Genomic DNA, 18,013 nt, shown 5'->3' with positions numbered 1-18,013 from the left:
CTTCTGGGAAGTATTGTTTTTACAGGTTTTCACTGTGACTAAAGGCTAACGCCCTGACTCTTTCCTGGTGCAATTTTAGCAAAATTGATCTAGTTAAAAAACATTCCACGCTTATAAGACGCGGTCTTCTAAGTTAAAAGTTTTGTCAAATAGGCAATTTTTTCGCGCTTTGCGCGCACCATTTTGTCAGTCTCATTGTCACTTGATTCCATTTGCGCACAGGTTCCACGAGAGCCACCGGTGGGGGCATGAATTGTTTAAAGATGACGTCGCAAAGCATTGTCAAAATGCAACATCAAAATACATATAAGCTTCAGTATAGGTTGAAAAAAATCTTAGCATTATAGTTACAGAAGCGTTTATCTAAATGTTAAGTGAAAGGATATCTAAGTATAACTAAGTTCTTTAAAAGTCTAGATAAACTACAAGTATCCTGCGAGTTAGTTAAAGTTAAGTTAAGGGAAGTGTTGTATTGCACGCTACGTGCATTTTATACCTGGTTGTGTTTTACCTATACGGCTTAGCAGAACGACAGGTCCCCAAGTCACTCTTAAAAAATGGTAACATTCCATGAGATGCGGCATTTGTTTTAACCAATTTGGTAAAATTTAATTCCTTAAAATTTAATTATAAAAGGCCAAAAGTAAATTGATGTTTTACAGTTATGCGGCATTAATATAGGGTGCCGTTCGAAAAATTTAATTCGCTTATATGGACAACTTTTTTGTCCTGTTCAGCTTACATCGGAGTGTAATTTTTTGTCCGATGTACGTTAACTTGGACAAAATTACTTTACGATTTAGGTTAAATCGCACAACATCTTTGTACGTTTTTTCCCTTTCGCTTTAGCTCCATTTTCGTTCTTGCGCGCACATAATTGCACGACGCACCGTATACGACCAATCACTCAATTAGGCGCGGTATAGTTCGCGGCTTCCACGTAAAAAACTTCGGAGGCAGATTTAGTTGTTATACAAAGATTTTTTTATTTTTGGTGCATGGTGCAGTAGGCACCAGTACGGAGACACTGTTATGAAGCCAGACATCAAACTTTGGTATGGTTTAATTTTCCGTTTGTTGTAAGAGACGCTTTATTCACTAACTCTTAACTTTCGTCTTACAGACAATCTGCACCTTTTCTACACTGTTTTTGCTTTCTACCGCGCGAAAATTGTACGTCCGCTATCGTCATTGAACAGGCAAGCTATAATAGAAAAGTTCCGGGTATAGAAATGTGATTTATACAAAAGTTTTAAAAGCAACCACGTCTTACGGCTGGTGAGGTTATACCGTTACACCAAAGTGCAGTGTACGAAATATCGTCGCTTGGCAATAGATGCCTGCGACTTCTGTTGTCCCGTTGCACCGCAGTGCAGAGTACGAGATACTGTCGCTCGGCAAGACGTGTCAGCGACTTTGTTGTCCCGTTGCCCTGAAGCGCAACATCCGAAGTCGCGTTTCACAACGCATTGTGACTTCAAGGCTCTGCAGATTGCACGTAGACGTCAAATGCAAAATGAAGCAGGCCGAAGGCGGCCCTATAGTCTCTTATTGCTACCGGATGTCGATGCCCAATACCTTCACATTCTGTCTCTATGTGGCAATTTCCTCGACAACCAAGTCGTTCCAGGGTCCAACACTACAAAAGCACAGTGGGTTATTGGCTACGCAGAATTCCAAAAGCATGTCCAAAGGTTAGAAATCGCCCGTCTTACTAGAATACACGAAAAGAAGCGTCTCACGTCGCAAAAGCATGCCGACGAGAGACAACTTCAACGGCAAGAGGCTAAGGAATATGCTTAACGTCAGAAGAGGCGAAGAGAAGGGCTGAGAGGAAGATTCAACGTGAACATGAGGAACTGGAGCGTGAGTTCCAAGAAAGTTTACTCGCGACTCATTATCGAAAGTTATCGGAGCTGGAAGCTGTTGCGACAAAGAGGAGTTAAACTGCGGCTCTAGCCGTCGAGGAGGCCTCTTGTAACGCATCTTTTCAGGTTCTGTTACTCTGCTTCTTCCTGAAATAGCGTTCCGCACCTATCGTATTCTACACCGGGATTGAGCGGTCCGGCTAGTCTTACCGATGCCCTTCGTTTAACAATTTCTCGTCTTTCCGCTTCCGCTGCAATTACGACGTCACAATGGTCGTCAGTTCCTGTTTTCTCTACTACAAGCCACCCACAGAATTTCCGCAACTCGACCCAACGCTCAACTAGATTTCACGCAAGCGTTGACACCTTTCGTTTTAGTCCCCCGAACGAACCTCGACAGCTTAAAGCCCCCATGGAGAGCATGTACAAAACGGGGTCACTCCCACGTGACCCCACACGTCATTGTTGCAGAGGTTTAGTCTGCGAACGCTTTTATCGAAACCTATAGTTGAGAATAGATAGAAATCGCTCTTCTGGTGTAAACGAAGTATAAACCGACGTTTCGGCAGCAGATACCAGCTGACCTCATCAGGGTTAATAATTAAAACGAGAGTGCGTTAGCCATCTTATATACTGAGAAGTAAAAAATTGAAAAAACGTAGATTAAAATTAATAATTCTAGACGTCGATGAAGTATGCGATAAGCTGTGACGCGTCGGAGTCACCCGGTGCAGAAATGCGCCGTCGGACAACGAGCGTTTATTAGCTATTGCGTATAGGTACAACGACGAGTAGATTGCCGGATACCATGAATCCTTTTTATTCATGGTGTTAGGAGATTTGTCAATCCGGAATGATTCAATGAACCGTCTTTTGTAATAGTGCGGTTCCCAGTCTAGAATTTTACAGTTATCCCAATCAATTCCGTGTCGGAGTTCAACCGCATGCTCTGCCAGAGCTGACCGGGTATGCCTTTTCGTGGCGGACATCACGCATGTGTTCGAGTTTCCTGGTACGTTTAGTTTCCCCTATGTATGTTGCTGAACAACCTCCACAGGGAATCTCATAAACAGCCCCTTGACGTTTTTCTGGTTTGACTGGATATTTAGTTGAAGGTAAAATGTTTCCAATTTTTCTGGCTGGTTTGAAAGCTGTAGAGATGTCGTGGCCCTTCAAAATGCGTTTTAATTTTTTTTTCTACCAGACCTGGAATCTATGGAATAATGGCCAGACCTTTAGATTCTGGTTTAGATGTTAAATGCTTGGTTTTGTTACGAGGTTTGAACAACCAGTCGGGGTATCCGTTTATTCTCATGGCCTTCTTAACATGTTTAATTTCGTTGCCTTCGTCCTGATAGTTAATGCAAAGTTTTGAAGCTCGGTGTAGCAAGGAACTCACAACCGAGCGTTTGTGTTGTAAAAGGTTGTGCGATCTGAACTTCAAGTAGCGATTTGAATGCGTTACTTTTCTAAATACCTTGGAAGAAAATTTACCTGACCAGTTACGAGTGATTAATGAGTCCAAGAATGAAATTGAGCATTTGTTCTCTATTTCCATAGTGAATTTAATGGTAGGTTCCAAGCTGTTTAAGTTGTCCTAGTTCGTCCCGGCGAAAACTTCTTAAATGAACAACGTAAGCTAACTGCTAATGACGCTGAAGGTCTTGAGAAATTCGCCGTCCTTCTAACCCAGGGTTTCCCAAACTGTGGTCCGCGACGACGGCACAGGTGGTCCGTGGCGATATGACAAGAAATTAAAAAGTCACACATATACGTTGTACAGTACGTACCCTTTCAAAGATAATTGCCGCAGTTATTTACAATGATTTCGAAAGCTTTTACTATCCAGATCGTAAATCTTACTTGTTACGCCTTCGTTGTAGTTAAAAAGTTGTTTACAAAAAATTCTCGTATTCCACGTCTATGACGTAATAATATATGCTTATCGCCATTCAAAAAACACAGGTCCAAACTTTCCGTGGACTCTGACCCACGAGTTTGCGTTTCACAAATAACACAAATAACGAATTGATGATTTATGCAGAAAGAATCTATCGCATCAGTCCCATTGACGTGTCATTTTTTGGTGTTATTTTTTACTTAGTATTGCGGTCCGCGAAATAACAGATTCAGAAATAGTGGTCCGTGGTCCGAAAAAGTTTGGGAAACCCTGTTCTAACCAACTGCTGCGCGGCTCTTGAGAAGATACGCGGCGCATCTACCGTCCATTCTGTTGGGTTCATATAGGCCATCGCGGCAAAATTGCCCACTAATTGAAGAAGCAATGGGTAACCTTTGCTTTACAAGTACAAAATGCAGACGGCAGAGTTGCGTATTTTCTGCAGAGTAAAGAGGAGTAAATAGAAACTGCAGAGTAAGGAGGCAAACTTATCCTATGGACGAAGTCTTTTCTATTCGGCGGATCAACAAATATGTTACCCAACAAAGCTACCACCTCCAAGTCTAAGCGACAGTTTGCTAGTACTTATACCACTGTCGTCGCACCGACATCTACTGAGAGCGAGGCAATATCCGCTTTGTGAAAAAATCTCATCGCTTGGAGGACTCTTAAGAATCTCGCCGAAAGGCCATCTTCGACCAAAAAGACTACTTAGGAACTGCATTTTGCTGCTACAGATGCCTACGACATGGCCATACTGTTCGACACAATCGCAGTGACGTCACTTACAGTCAAGGTGGCTTTAAAATCCGTTTATAATCATTTCTTGTTACAATTTGTGAAGACTAAACATTCCAACAAAACAAAAAAACAAGGCAAACTCGACAAAGCTCTGCACGAAGTACCTGCCTACATTCTTCATCGAAGGATGCGGAGACGAAGCAACTTACTGTTTATCTAGACATGGTTTCAGTCAGGGCCGTTTAAAGTAGGCTTGCCATTTTTTTTAAAAACGTAAATCCGGGACGCATATTGAAAACTGAAAATAACTTAATGCAGACCTAATACAAAGCAATTTAACGCAACTATATAACTTAACGGGGTTGCGGTTGTTTTATATTTTGTCAGGGGGTATTTTTCAGGGCCCTATTTTTCAGGGTGGTTTATCTAAGTAATATAAATTGTAACCGAAAGTAATGTTCTGTATTGTGAATAAAATGAGTCGGGTAAATACTTTCTACATTTAAAGTAGGATACCGCCCTCGTGAAGGCAGCAAGAATATTAGGTCGTACATATTGGCAAAGGCGCTGTGTCTATAACAAATTCGCATTCGCTGGAGCAAATCATTCCCAAGCATAAGTTAAACTAAACAAAAGATTCCATCAAGCTGGTCTCCTAATAACTATTACATCTTATGTTGAACCCTGCGTCATTTGCTTGAGCCGCGTGTTATTGCATGATTTAAAAAGGTAATTTAACATGTTACTAAAAAGTAATGTTACGGATAGCGTAATATCCTGACTTGGGTGCTAATAAGAGGTAAACATTTTAATTTTTTCTAAATAAAACATTTTAATTTCTCAAATCGGTAATTGTTATAAGCATATATGTTGGTCGTCCATTGACTATTTTTTTGCTTATTGTTCGTGAAATGGGTTAACTAAATGCTTCTCCATAAATGGAGTCACATTCTTTAATTTAGCCTATGTGGAAGCGGCATTTATTCGGATTGCGTGTTATAAATTATCGTATTTAGCTGGGTGACTGTGAAAAATCTAATTGTTCGACTTCTCAAACTAAAATTTTTTACGGAACGAAATCCAGTGACATATATCAATAGGGAACCACTTACTAACGTAAAACCTTAAGTTGTAGCAGCCATTGTTCGCATTGCGTGATATTCAGCAAATACGTAATCCTCTACCTTACTTAAATTACTATCTTTACACAGTTTTTGTTATACAATGCAACAAAGTATGTAACCAAAAAGCAATTTTGGAACCACTCACAAACGTAAAACCTTTAAGCAGATTCGTAATCCCTGTACCAAATTGCGTAAATTTGATTTGTAATGCTGAAAACCTGCGACTTGTATCGATCCAGAATTACGAACAAACGTTAAACTTTAAGTTGTAACAGCAATTGTTTAGGCTTCGTAATATAAAATTTGCTTGACAGCCTTACCAACCAACAATGAAAAGTGAAAAGTATTACTTAGTTTTGAGAAAGATTTGCTAAAATAACTAACTCAAGAGTTTTTACATTTTTTGAATTTTTTTCGTAAATCTCTAATTGAAAAACCCGGAACAAAATGGTTAACCGGGCGGGACACCGGGACAAGGCCTTAAAACTTGGCTAAACCGAGAAGTATGGCAAGCCTAGTTTTAAGGGTACTGTATGCCTAAGGCTAAGGGTACTGTATGCCTAAGCCCTAGACCAAATTTAAAAAACACTCTAACTTAGTGGTTCTCAACCGCCGGTGGCGGCCCGCGTCAACTTTCCTGCCGGTCCGCCAAATAGATTATAACTTTATATCTCAATTGCAAAATGCAAGACGTTTAAAGACTGTCCATCAAATTTAGAACTTCGACAGTTCTGTAATTTGCAGCATTGTGACGTAATATAGAGTTCATGGTCTACTTTGGACTTTATCATACGTCACAATGCAGCAAGTGAAAGTGTTGTGCCGAACTGTTTAAAAGTAGGCAACAACAAGTCTTAAACTTTAAGACCAGTTGTATGTGAAAAACTTCAATAGAACCACGTATAACACGTATGATATAAAAAAAGGCAGGATCAAATTGCTCATTAAAGTGAAGTATTAATTATTTGCTTTAAAGCTTCATACTTTTGTCGTTATTACATTTTGGGTTGATTTTGATTTTTAAAGTTCCACCGGTACGCAAAAATTGTTTTGAAATTTTACCGGTCGGTAAGCTAAGGGTCGAGGACCACTGCTCTTACTAACCTGGCAACTTACACACCAAAACGATTGTCATTCCAACTAGGCTAGCAAATATATATAGGTCAACCAAGTCTTCTATCTCGTAAAAGAAAAAAAGAGAATGACAATAATTCAATGATGATGCAACAATGTGCCAGGCTGCCAAGCCTAATTCGCAGATATTGCTTACTAATGCTGACATCAAACGCAACAAGTGTATTGAATTCCAACTATTGAATAGAAAAAGGGGACGAATTTGTCAGGTTATAGCCTCATTAGCCTAATGGTAAATCCGTCCCTGGTTCCAGTATGCGTTCGATATGACGAAAAGAAAGTTTAAAAAAAATTTCGCTGTTAGACTCTGGTCTTATTACGACGTTTTGCGAACGAAAGTTGGCAAGCTTATTGAACGCTACAGCTAGTTAATGGCCAACAAGCATCCACTGGAGACGAGGATGAGAGCATTTTTTGCACAATGTGCGCAAATATGTCCACGCGAAAATGTGCAAAATATGTGCGCACACTTTAAAATGCCTTTAGAAATGCGCGCACTTTTTGAAGAAGGTGCGCACATTTTGATATAGCCTAGTTAATGCCTGTACCACTCCTAACTCTTATCTCTTATTTTTGCTCTTCCAACTCTAACTCTAACTCTTCTCACTCTAACTTTTACTCTAACTCTACTAACTTTAATTCTTACTTTAACTCTAACTCAAACTCAACAAAATGTGCACCCATTTTTTGCACATTTGTGCGTGCACATGTTTGCGCACATTGTGTAAAACAACGCTACGTCCCCTGTTGGGTTCCAAAAAGCGAGAATGTAAATACAGCTTCAATATCGCTATTAAAACGCCCTTTCGAAGGCGGTGGCAAAATGGTTTACCCGAAGTTCAGCTACTTGATCAAATTATCGCAAGGCCAACTGTTTGTCCCACATCAAAAATCAGCATGACTACCTTCGCGGTGTTGACTTGTCACGCAATAACGGCGAATCGGTAATGCTACTCATTGGCAACGACAACGCCGTGGTTCATCGAAGCCTGGAAAGCCGTTTTGCGCCAAACACTTGTCATCATCCAGACCCCATAAAACGCCCCTAAGTTGGTTTTTAAAATGACCTTTACTTATTTTCCTGTGACAGGCATCTGGAATACAACACGGAGTAGACGAACTGGCAAGCGCTCTTGTCAATGACAGAGAGGGGTGAAATTGTCAATGACAGAGAGGGTGAAGTTATTCCCTCGCCACACGAAACTGACGTAACGCATATGGATTCTCTTCTTCACTGGATAAGCAATCAACGAGAAATTATTTGGCACTTTAATCCTGACAAGCGCTAGTAATTTTGGTGGCGTTTGGGAGCGCAAGATTAGATCTGTACCCCGAGTTCTATTGGTAGTGATGTCTGGCAAGCAACTTGACGACTACGTGTTGCACACACCATTCATAGAAGAAGAATATGTGGTGAACTTCCGCCCATTGACTAAAGTTCCATTAAAAGCCGGAGAAGATCTACCACTTATTCCAAATCACCCGCTGAAGATTAACCCGGCAATCGACCTTCCGCCGCTCCTCACCGATGCAAAAACTTGTACAATACGCCGCCGATGCATTTTGGAGGCGCTGGTGGTCGAGTACCCGCGTAAGATAATTGCGAGAGGGAAGTGGCACGACAGGAACAAGAGCACAAACATGTCCACTACGAGCTTTCGGTGTGATTCACCCTGACGAAGGCGACTTCGATAGTTTGCCAAAACGTTCGTTAAGAAATACAATTCCCAGAGAAGCTGTTTTTGATTAATATATAATGCTTCTTAAGTTACACATTTGCTTTATGCGTTGTACACTTCTTGTGGGAAGCATTTATTTAACCCAATTCATACACAATCTGCGGCAACCAAGTCGAAGGACGACCATGTTTTTTTTTGCTGTTTCGATATGCTAAATGTTTTCCGATCACACGTATAGCGCAACTTTTAAGCATAAGTTATTATTTTCGCTTTATTTAGCCCACTGAGAAAGATGTTATACGCTATCTGTAACTTTCGATTTGTTTACATTTTAATTTTCACACTAATTATAGTCATCGGCTATAACAGAGGTCGGCAACCCTTTTTGCTCTATGCGGACCGGTTTAAAATTAATTTTTTGTCGCGGTCCGGCCTCAAAAAAACAACAAATGTTCAGGATAGGAAATTTATTACAACTTTTTTAGGCGAACTTTATGCTTGTTTTTGCCGAAAAGAGATGCTCCCATCTAGGAATTATTGAACTTACTGAAAACCGCGGGCGGCAGAAATTGCGGTGCGGTAAGCCTGGACTTCCTGTTCAAGCTGTGCACGCGCGAGTGCGGTATAGTCCATGTCGAGTAGTAACGTACTGATGGAACCGCGGGAGAGCGCGACGTGGTTTTGCTTGCTTTCGATGTGACGAACATCTGTTGTAAACTCAGAGATTGCGGTTAAATGGCGTTGCTGACGCGCAGACCACGGAGCTAAAACCTTAGAGAAAGCAAATGTAAGCGGCTTGTGGTCTGTTGAAGCTGTAAATACCCGACCCTCTAAAAACCTTTGCTCGGGAGTTCGCAGTCGCTTGCTGAAAAATGCCAAACGCTGCCACGCACCATCAATGAACTGCTGAAGAACTGCGCCGATTGAATGCTGCGAAGCGTCGGTTGTTACTGCGGTGGGTGCCTCGGGTAGGGTGTTGCACTGGCAAGGGCGCTTTTAGCTTCAGTGAAAGCCAAACACAAACGGTAATTCCAGGTTAGTTTTACGGGTTTTCCCGCGAGTGCGTCGTATATTGGCGACATAATACGTGCGGCTTCAGGAATAAAACGAAAATAGAAATTAATCATACAGGCAAATTCCTGGAATCCTTTGATTGATGTGGGCCGCGGAAAATGTTGAATAGCTTCCACCTTGCTAGGGCGTCTTGCGCCGTTCATGCCTTGCGCCGTTCATGTCGATCCGATGACCAAGAAAATCAAGTTGTTGTAAGCCAAATTGACACTTGCCTAAATTTATGACAAGGCCATAATTGGTAAGTTGTTTGAAAAGCTTCTTTAAATGATGTATATGTTCAGCAGGCGACTTGCTTGAACGTAAAATATCGGTCCTGTGAGACGCAAAACGTTAATTTCAGCGCCCGTATTTGCTAAAAAATTTGGACCAGCTAAGCGATTCCAAAAAAAGAAAAGGCTGCTAGTAGCTTGGCCGGCCATTGTAGCAGCTAAACAAGGTTTGGAAATTGAAACTTGTGAGGTATTCTCTCGGGCTGCTAGAAATAGGGCATCGGCTTCCTGCGCCAAATCGCGGTTAGTTTCAAAATCTTTCCCTGCTAAGCCCGTACGTACCTCCGCAGGCGTGCCTCAAAAACAATTCCCGAAAAAGAAAACACGGTGTGTGGTCACCAAGCAATTCAAGCATCTCGTCCATTAACGCCAATGAATTCTATCGCCTAGAGGAGCCATGTCAAGCAAGGCGCTGGCTCTTTGCGAACACGTTAGACTAAAAGTCTTAAGCAGATGGTGTTGATTGGTACTTGTTCACATCCGGTGGCCGATCAAGAAGGTCTAACAAACGAGTTGCAGTGTGCTGGTCCAACGCTGAAACTATATAGTAGTACTTGGTTTGATCGTCTTTAACGCCTTTAATTGCAAACTGTGCCTCAGCTTGTCAAAACCAAACTCGTGCTTGAGCAGTCCAAAACGTGGGTAGTTTTATTGTCACTGCGTTTTGCGACTCTTCTGCCATGGTTGTTTCAGAAATGTCGTTTCTGAAATTTCGGGGTCACCATTGAAGCGAGACGCTTTCTGTGTTGCTTCCAGTTCGTGTTCCGCGAAAAAGGGGAGACAATTACACAATGAAATGCAAAGGAAGAGAACGAAAAGAAAAAGGCAATATGTCCGGTTCGGTGCAATAATAAAGTGTGCGACATAGAGTGCCGCTACACCTTTACGTTTTTTCTTAACTTACACTTGTACCGGTATACCATTATTTCCAATTCCTATATTCTTACCAGGTGTCAAAATAAGGATATTTAAAGTATTCTTTCAAAAGAAGTTACACTTTTGTATAACATATAATAATGTATGACGCCATTTTTAACCAGGCCCTACGCGAAACTTTCAATAGTTAGCCTACGTAATATAAAACGAAAAAAATAATAGCAATACGAACCACAGACCGACACCTAAAAAGTATAGGATAGACAGTTAAACGTACAAGGCTTGCCAGAATTGCTTTTTTGACAACAAAAATCATTTTTTTAACGTGGTTAATGTCAGAAAAATATTTAGGCTTTTAAGGGTTTTTTGTCATTTTTATAGAGTCTAAAACTATAGAGCAGGGGTTCCTAAACTTTTTTGCTACTCGTATACCCCTTTAACTGTCAAAGAGTTCTTCGTACCCTAAAAAAAATTCTGTTGGAATTTTCAAATATATATTGCTAAATTACATTGCTTTTATAGCTTATTTAACAGTTAAACCGGTATTTCACTAAAAAATAGAAAAATCGGAATTAAATTATATATCAGTTATTTTGTTTGTCACTTCTCAGTAAGATGTTTGTGTCTGTTTCATTGATAAAATTCGCTCAAACGATGGATTGACCATACTCAAGGCAACATGTAAATCATCTGCAGTTAAACAAAACGTAAAACGATTTTATTTAACGTATTGTTGAAAAAAATTATTTAACGTATTGTTGAGAAATTGTGATATATATATTTAAAACGATTAGATTGCTACATGTTTTATTTATTTATTTTTTTAGTTGAGTTATCGCTCATAACTCGGACGAGTTCACCAAATTTAATAATTTATTGTTTTATTTTTACATCAGTGATTTAGCTTTCTCTAACAATGTTTTGACTTGGGCAACTGACGACTTGGACTACTTTGATAAATGAGCTGCCTGGCAATGTCAAAAAGCTTTGTTTACAACATTGCCAGTTATAAATAAACTGGTAAATAATCTACTTGACCTGGGCAACACCTGGTATTTTATCTAGTATATATAACTATAGATACATAATTAGCTATATTAAATACCTTTCTTTGAACAACTCTCCGTCACGTGGAAGCCACGGGTTTCTTTCTGCAACAAAAATGCTTTCATCTAAGAGGTTTTCGTATGAAATTTTCTTCTTTTGACCTAAATATAAATATTAAATAAAGCAAAGACCTTAGTAAATAGTTTGTTCGGACGAATGAATAATAATCAGGGCCTAAGTCACTAAGTGAATGGCCATAAAAAAAGAATAACATACGTAATTTTAGGTAACCAAAATCAATGGGGTCTGCGACAACAGGCGGAACCTGTGGGTGTTTTCACCATTTACAATACCATGTCCTTTCAACTCTAACGATTTGACTTTCCCCTTACTTTTTGAAATAATTATGTTTACTTTGTTACAATGACGTCATCTGTTTTTATAAAGGGAATTTTTTTTAAAATGCTTAGGGATATAATATTGTCTTAATTAAGGCGAATCAAAAACTGTCTATTAAAAGGTCAATCTATACTTGGCGTTTACAATAGGTTGAAAAGCAATGAATTCAACAGCGATCGAACACGAACAAAAGTCATCAACTTGACTCGAACTTAAAATGACTTTCCAGCTTTCAGATAAATGTCTCTAAGTTTCTCCGTTTTAAATAAAACGCCAAATACGTACTTTATGACTATACAAAAGCGTATTTTTTATGGAATCTAAAACCATTGGCAGCGAAGAAGGCGTTTTCAACTTGATGAAGGGGCCGTATGGAGAACATTTAATTACAAGGAAAAAAACGACAAAGCGAAAAGGCATCCTTATTGTAGGTTGCGCCAGTGCTGAAACGTACAGCTGAAAGAAGCATACCTTCTGAAGAAATTATGTTTTTTGGCGATTATTTCAAGGGGAAAGTGGACCCCTATAGCTGGGCAAAACGGACCCCACTAATAAAATATAATTTATTTGCTTTGATGCGTGAAAGTGCCGGATCAAATATTTTTGTTTAAACAGCGCATAAAAATTATTGTCATAGCTTAAGTCATAACGTGACGTCATAATTTGAGTAACGGTACTATAGATCAGTGGTCATGTTTAGTTTTGCACTGGCAGACAGGGCTGCGGAGTTGGTTAAAAACAACCCGAGTCCGACTTCGTCCGAATATGCGATTTCATCGAGTCCCAAATCCGGCTCCGACTCTACAACCTGTATTTTACCAATTTCGTAACTTAAACAAAATGGATATTCCGCAATCCACTTATAGGGCTCATGGAAAATATGCCACCAGCATACGCTATTTCACCTTCAATTTACAGTTTTTGCTGAAATTTGGTACTGTAAAAATTTGGTAAATCTTTTTTGGAATATACCTCGATTGTTTTTTAGCCGAAACCTAAAAGTGTTAACTATTAGTTTCGCTTTTAGTTAGTTTCTCAGTCGCACAAAAACACACGTGCTTACTTTTAATGTAGAACAATGGTTCTCAACCTTTTTAGCTTACAGACCGGTAAAACTTTAAATCAAATTTTGCGGACCGGTTTAAAAATTAAAAATCAACCCAAAATGTAACTACGACAAAAGTAGGCAGCTTAAAAGCAAATAACGGAAACTTTAATGTACTGAGCAATTTGCTGCTGTTTTTTTGATATCATACTTGGTTCGATTTAAGTTTTTTTAAGTACAACTGGACTTGAAAGTTTAAGACTTAAACGAGTTATAGCCTAATAGTTTTTTTTTTTTTTTTGTTCGTTCGTGTGCTAAATTTAAATTCAAAATTCAAATTAACCTTTCTAAAAGAAATCATTTTGGTGCACATATGTAGCCACAGTTCGCTGGAAATGTGTATATTTACGCATATTCGCTCGTGTTACTTATAGTTCCAGCATAATTAAAAATATTTTTTATTTCTATCTGAAAACAAAATGGGGTCGCCTAATAAAAAGGTTGGAGACAACTGCTATAGATGACGCCGTATAATAACGTATAGGTTAAAAAAAGAGCACTATGCGTAAGTATGGCATTGCATCAATATAACAGTTAAAAGTTTTATAGGCCTTACATAAACTGCCTTTTTTATCAGACGCTATACTCATTAGTATTAGAACAATTTTATTTTCAGTATCGAACACATAATTTTACTCTAGCCTTCTACTGTATCTTTATATCAATATTCCCGAAACAAATTTTCTCCCTCCCTGGTTTGTAAAAAACAAAATCTGCCTGATATCGGCCCTATAGTCAGTGTCAAAGCAAACAAATTTAGCGCCGGCAATTTTCGTATTTGAGAAAAGTGAGGTGTCCGGTTTCCCCGCTTTTTCTATGGAAATAAAATGTTTTTTGTTGTTGAATATTTCAAAGCAGTAGAACTCAATTTATTGTTTTTTATTTTTTGGTATAGGCACAAAACAGTCGCATTTTATCTATGCATTTTGCGACACTAAATAGAAATATTTCAGTAGTTCGCCGAGTAGGGGCATCAGCTGGGGCGTTTGTACGAGAAAGCAAATAAAGGTGGTCCAAGGTTGACAGAGTCGCAGGCCACAATACTTCTTGCATATTCTTTGCGGGCCACGTAAAACAGGCTAACATGCGTGCATATCAACGATTTTCGTTTGGTCGGGACATGAAATGCTCGAAGATGACGTCACAAAGCATTATTATAAAGCAACGTCGAACTTGTGCGTAAGTTAAATCGAGTTATAATGAGGCTGGGAAATTGGTGCGGTGAAAACCTGTAAAACAATACTTTTCACGAGCGATATTTTATCGTTTTATCGTTTATTTAGTTTAAAGAGGCAAAAATAGTAATTTATATACTTTATACGTTATGTTCATTAAAAAGACGGAAAAACAAGACGCAAACATAACTTATAAGTTCGTAAAACAACCATTTTAGAAAGTTCCATATAGGACATACTGCGACTTTCACACCGGTCTAACCAGGGACGTGCAGTCAGGGGAGGCAGGTGAGGTACTGCCGTGCCACACACTGTATTATGCGTGCCTTTTAAAGTGCTATACACTGTATTATGCGTGCCCTTTTCTTTCGCAAATTCTCTCGTAAAACATGATGAACGATTTAGCTATGATTTGAGGCATGCCTCAATTGTGACGTCCACACTATGAAACCTTTTTTTGTCGAGCTTGAATGCCCGCATAGTGCGCGCACATTGACTTCTTGTGGTGTAAATCTCTAAAGTTGAAGTCATAAATAAAGACAGACCTGTTGCAAATTAAAAAAAAAGAAAAAGTTTTGCATCCGACGAATAGACAAAAAAATAACACGCAACTCCACAACTTTCAAAGAGCTTGGTAAAAAAGGAGTGGATGTGTGGCTGTTATAGGCGTAGCCAGGGGGGGACCATGGCCACCCAAAAATTAATAAATATTGTACTCTTAATAATAATTTGTTTTGCAGCTTTTATGAGCACTAATACCACAACAGTCGATCACAGGCGTACCACACCTTCAATTGTCATGCACTGTTACGTCATCAACGATGTAGTCATTATTACGTTTGCTATATTAATGTAGTTTTACTACTTTTAAGTCATTTTGTTTTTGCTCTCTGAATGGTTTTTGAGTATTGCGCTAAAACTCAGTCAGTTACTGCTCGAAACGGTTTGCTAGCTATTTTTTTTGGTTTTCGATACGCAGTTCATACAATGGCAAAGCTAAACAAAAAAAAAACTTTTTTTTTTATTAGTACGATACCGTTTTTGTGGTTGTTGTGCCTCACCATCTAATCTAGGTCCTAGGAACCTCACCGCACGTCACTGGGTCTAACATATATCAAAAGTTAGGCGTTCTTGCTACCCCTGAAATTATATCGGGCAACGTGCATTTTCTTTTATCCAACTTTACACGTCTACTTCTAAAAGTTTTTCAAATAAAGGCATTTTAACTGAATGAAGAGGGGGTGTTTTTAGCAGTTATCACTGTGCATATTTACATATGTGCAAGTTATCAGCAAAGCCTACCTTAAAAACAAAGGACAGATCTATGTCATACGTTAAGTAAAGCATTTAATTCTGTCACGAACACATTCATGTGTCCACTATATTGGAATATGATTCGACACTCATCACTAGAAGTGTTAAATATCAGTTTCCCTTTGCTCGGTTTCTCATTCGTGGTTGGTTTCTCAGTCGCACAAGGAACACATCGTTTACCTCGTAACTTTTAATGTAGAATGCCTTGCTTTAATGCAGTAAACAGCACGTCACTGTTTAAGCATTGTGACGTTGTACGACGGACAGTCGTAAACAACAAGTTTGACGCCCACAGAAATGAATAGGAAGTACAATAGTTAGACACTAATTTGTGATATCACACATTTAAGAGAATTAGCCCAATTTCTGCCAATAATTAACAATTACACGACAACGAATACCAGTTCGAAACGAAAAACCACTAAAGCACACCACGCACGTCAGACGCATCAGTTCGCAATACGAACAAGTCGAACAGTTTGCTAATGTCCGGAAAATGAAGTATGGGGCCGTTTAACAGGCTGCCCTTCAGATTGCGAATGCGGCCTCCTGTGCATCTCCCTATTGCACCACATTAGTTTGCCCCTTCCTGTCAGGTCGGCAAAGGGGGGAGCTAACGCTGCGTACTGTGGAATGCAATCTCGGTAGTATCCGGTGACCCCAGGAAACTATAAAAATTCTTTCTTGATTGATAATCGCTGTGCCAGTTTAGTCTTTTGAACGTTGTTTGATGGCTTAACAGTGACACCTGGTCACGAGAGCGTTGGAATAAGCTGTCTATGTAGAGCAGTCAGGTTCTCCTTCCACGTCTTGGGGTAGACCAGGGTTTCTCAACCGTGGTCCTCAGCCCCCCTGGGGGGCACGGAGCGGTGATTGGGGGGCCACGGGCATAAATCTCTAGCTAGATATTGCGAAAACCAAAGTGTTACTATTTTCAAAATTTACCAGTTGACTTAATTTTGTGTTTTTTAATATGACTGTAAACCTTTCTTGTAACGCTTTGTAACCCATTTTAACTGGAATATTGGTCATTTTTATTAGTTTTATCGCGGAAACGCCTAATTGATCGTTCGCGAGTAACAAGTATGGTTAAGGCCTGGCGCTGTGGCCAAACAATTACTGTTATTCTTCATAAATTGCCATGCAATGCGGTGTCCGCGTTTTTGGGGGCCGGCAATTATTTCTTGCCAATACCTTTGCCTAATCTTTAAATCTCCGACAAATGCTGTTAGGCGAGCAACTAGTGTACAATGCTAGGTGCAACGGTTTCGCAATTTCCTTCAAGAGCGTTCAGCAGTTGCAAAAGAAACATTCCATCGTAAAACGCATGAAGTACGCTACAGTGTTATTAAAATATTCAAAGTCTTTTTTAGGCCAAATTCAGCGTTCCATGCACAACTTATTTATCAATTAGGCTAATAATAACGCATTATTCGAACGAAAATCGAGAAATCATCTCGAAAAATGTAGTGACATTCGCTTGGCTCAGTACAAAAAAAAAACGAATATAAAAAACAACTTGGCGGCGTCGAAGAACAAGATTTGCAATGACTAACTAAGTTAATTTAAATTAAAATGACTTATTTGTACATTTTTTGTAAGGACATTTCTTCGTTGATTAATGGCTTTATTTGTTATTAACGTGAAGAAGTAAAACAAGTAAAATAAGTCAGGGGGGCCACGAATGTCGAAAGCTTTTCAAAGGGAGCCACGAAGCATAAAAGGTTGAGAACCACTGGGGTAGACAATGCCGTCATCAATATGACTTTAAACGTTATTTTTCCACGTTGCTTTTGCAGCGTAATCCTCATGGTCCGAACAAATGTGACACAGGAGTTCACCAAACCACACGGTATTTTGAGAAACTCGAAACTTTCTTTGGTTGTCACAAACGCGGTCTTTTTCACAAAAATCTTTTGTAACAGAAACTTGTCGGTAGTCCTTTGTTAAATATTTGTAAAGAAACAATCACCGGCCAGTTTTTGAAAAGCATCCGCCACTCTGGTCATCGTCTCTGAGTCGACTAGTGTCACTTTGTTTAACTTCTGATAGTCTACCTCTATAAAAATTCTGCTAGTCTCTTCCTAATTCAACCACCCCGAGAGAGGCAGCATCAGAACGCCTAACTAGGCCTATATATCAGTTCGTTAATGTCCTTTAAACCAGTTGTTCTCAACCGCCGGTCCGCGTCAATTTGTTTGCCGGTCCGCCAAATATAGTACAATTTTATATCTCAAATGCAAAATGCAACATGTTGAAGGCTTGGCCATCAAATTTAAAACTTCGCCAGTTCCGCAATTTGCAGGAT

At 39.5% G+C, this 18,013-nt stretch overlaps 1 protein-coding gene across 3 annotated transcripts in view; it reads right to left on the bottom strand.

Moving 5' to 3' along the window:
• LOC146133036 (uncharacterized) overlaps window positions 1-18,013 on the bottom strand; it is a 104,025-nt gene that overhangs the window by 75,208 nt on the left and 10,804 nt on the right. For all 3 annotated transcript variants that reach the window (XM_083397309.1, XM_083397311.1, XM_083397310.1), the window contains exon 3: window positions 11,771-11,873. In XM_083397309.1, coding sequence (XP_083253435.1) covers window positions 11,771-11,873 — 103 coding nt within the window. The remainder of the gene's footprint in view (window positions 1-11,770; window positions 11,874-18,013) is intronic.

The sequence above is a fragment of the Ascidiella aspersa genome, chromosome 9 (assembly GCF_963924565.1).
Source record: "Ascidiella aspersa chromosome 9, kaAscAspe10.2, whole genome shotgun sequence".
Classification (NCBI taxonomy): Eukaryota; Metazoa; Chordata; class Ascidiacea; order Phlebobranchia; family Ascidiidae; genus Ascidiella; species Ascidiella aspersa.
The sequence above is the reverse complement of the archived record's forward strand: the minus strand, read 5'-3'. Positions and strand labels throughout refer to the sequence as shown.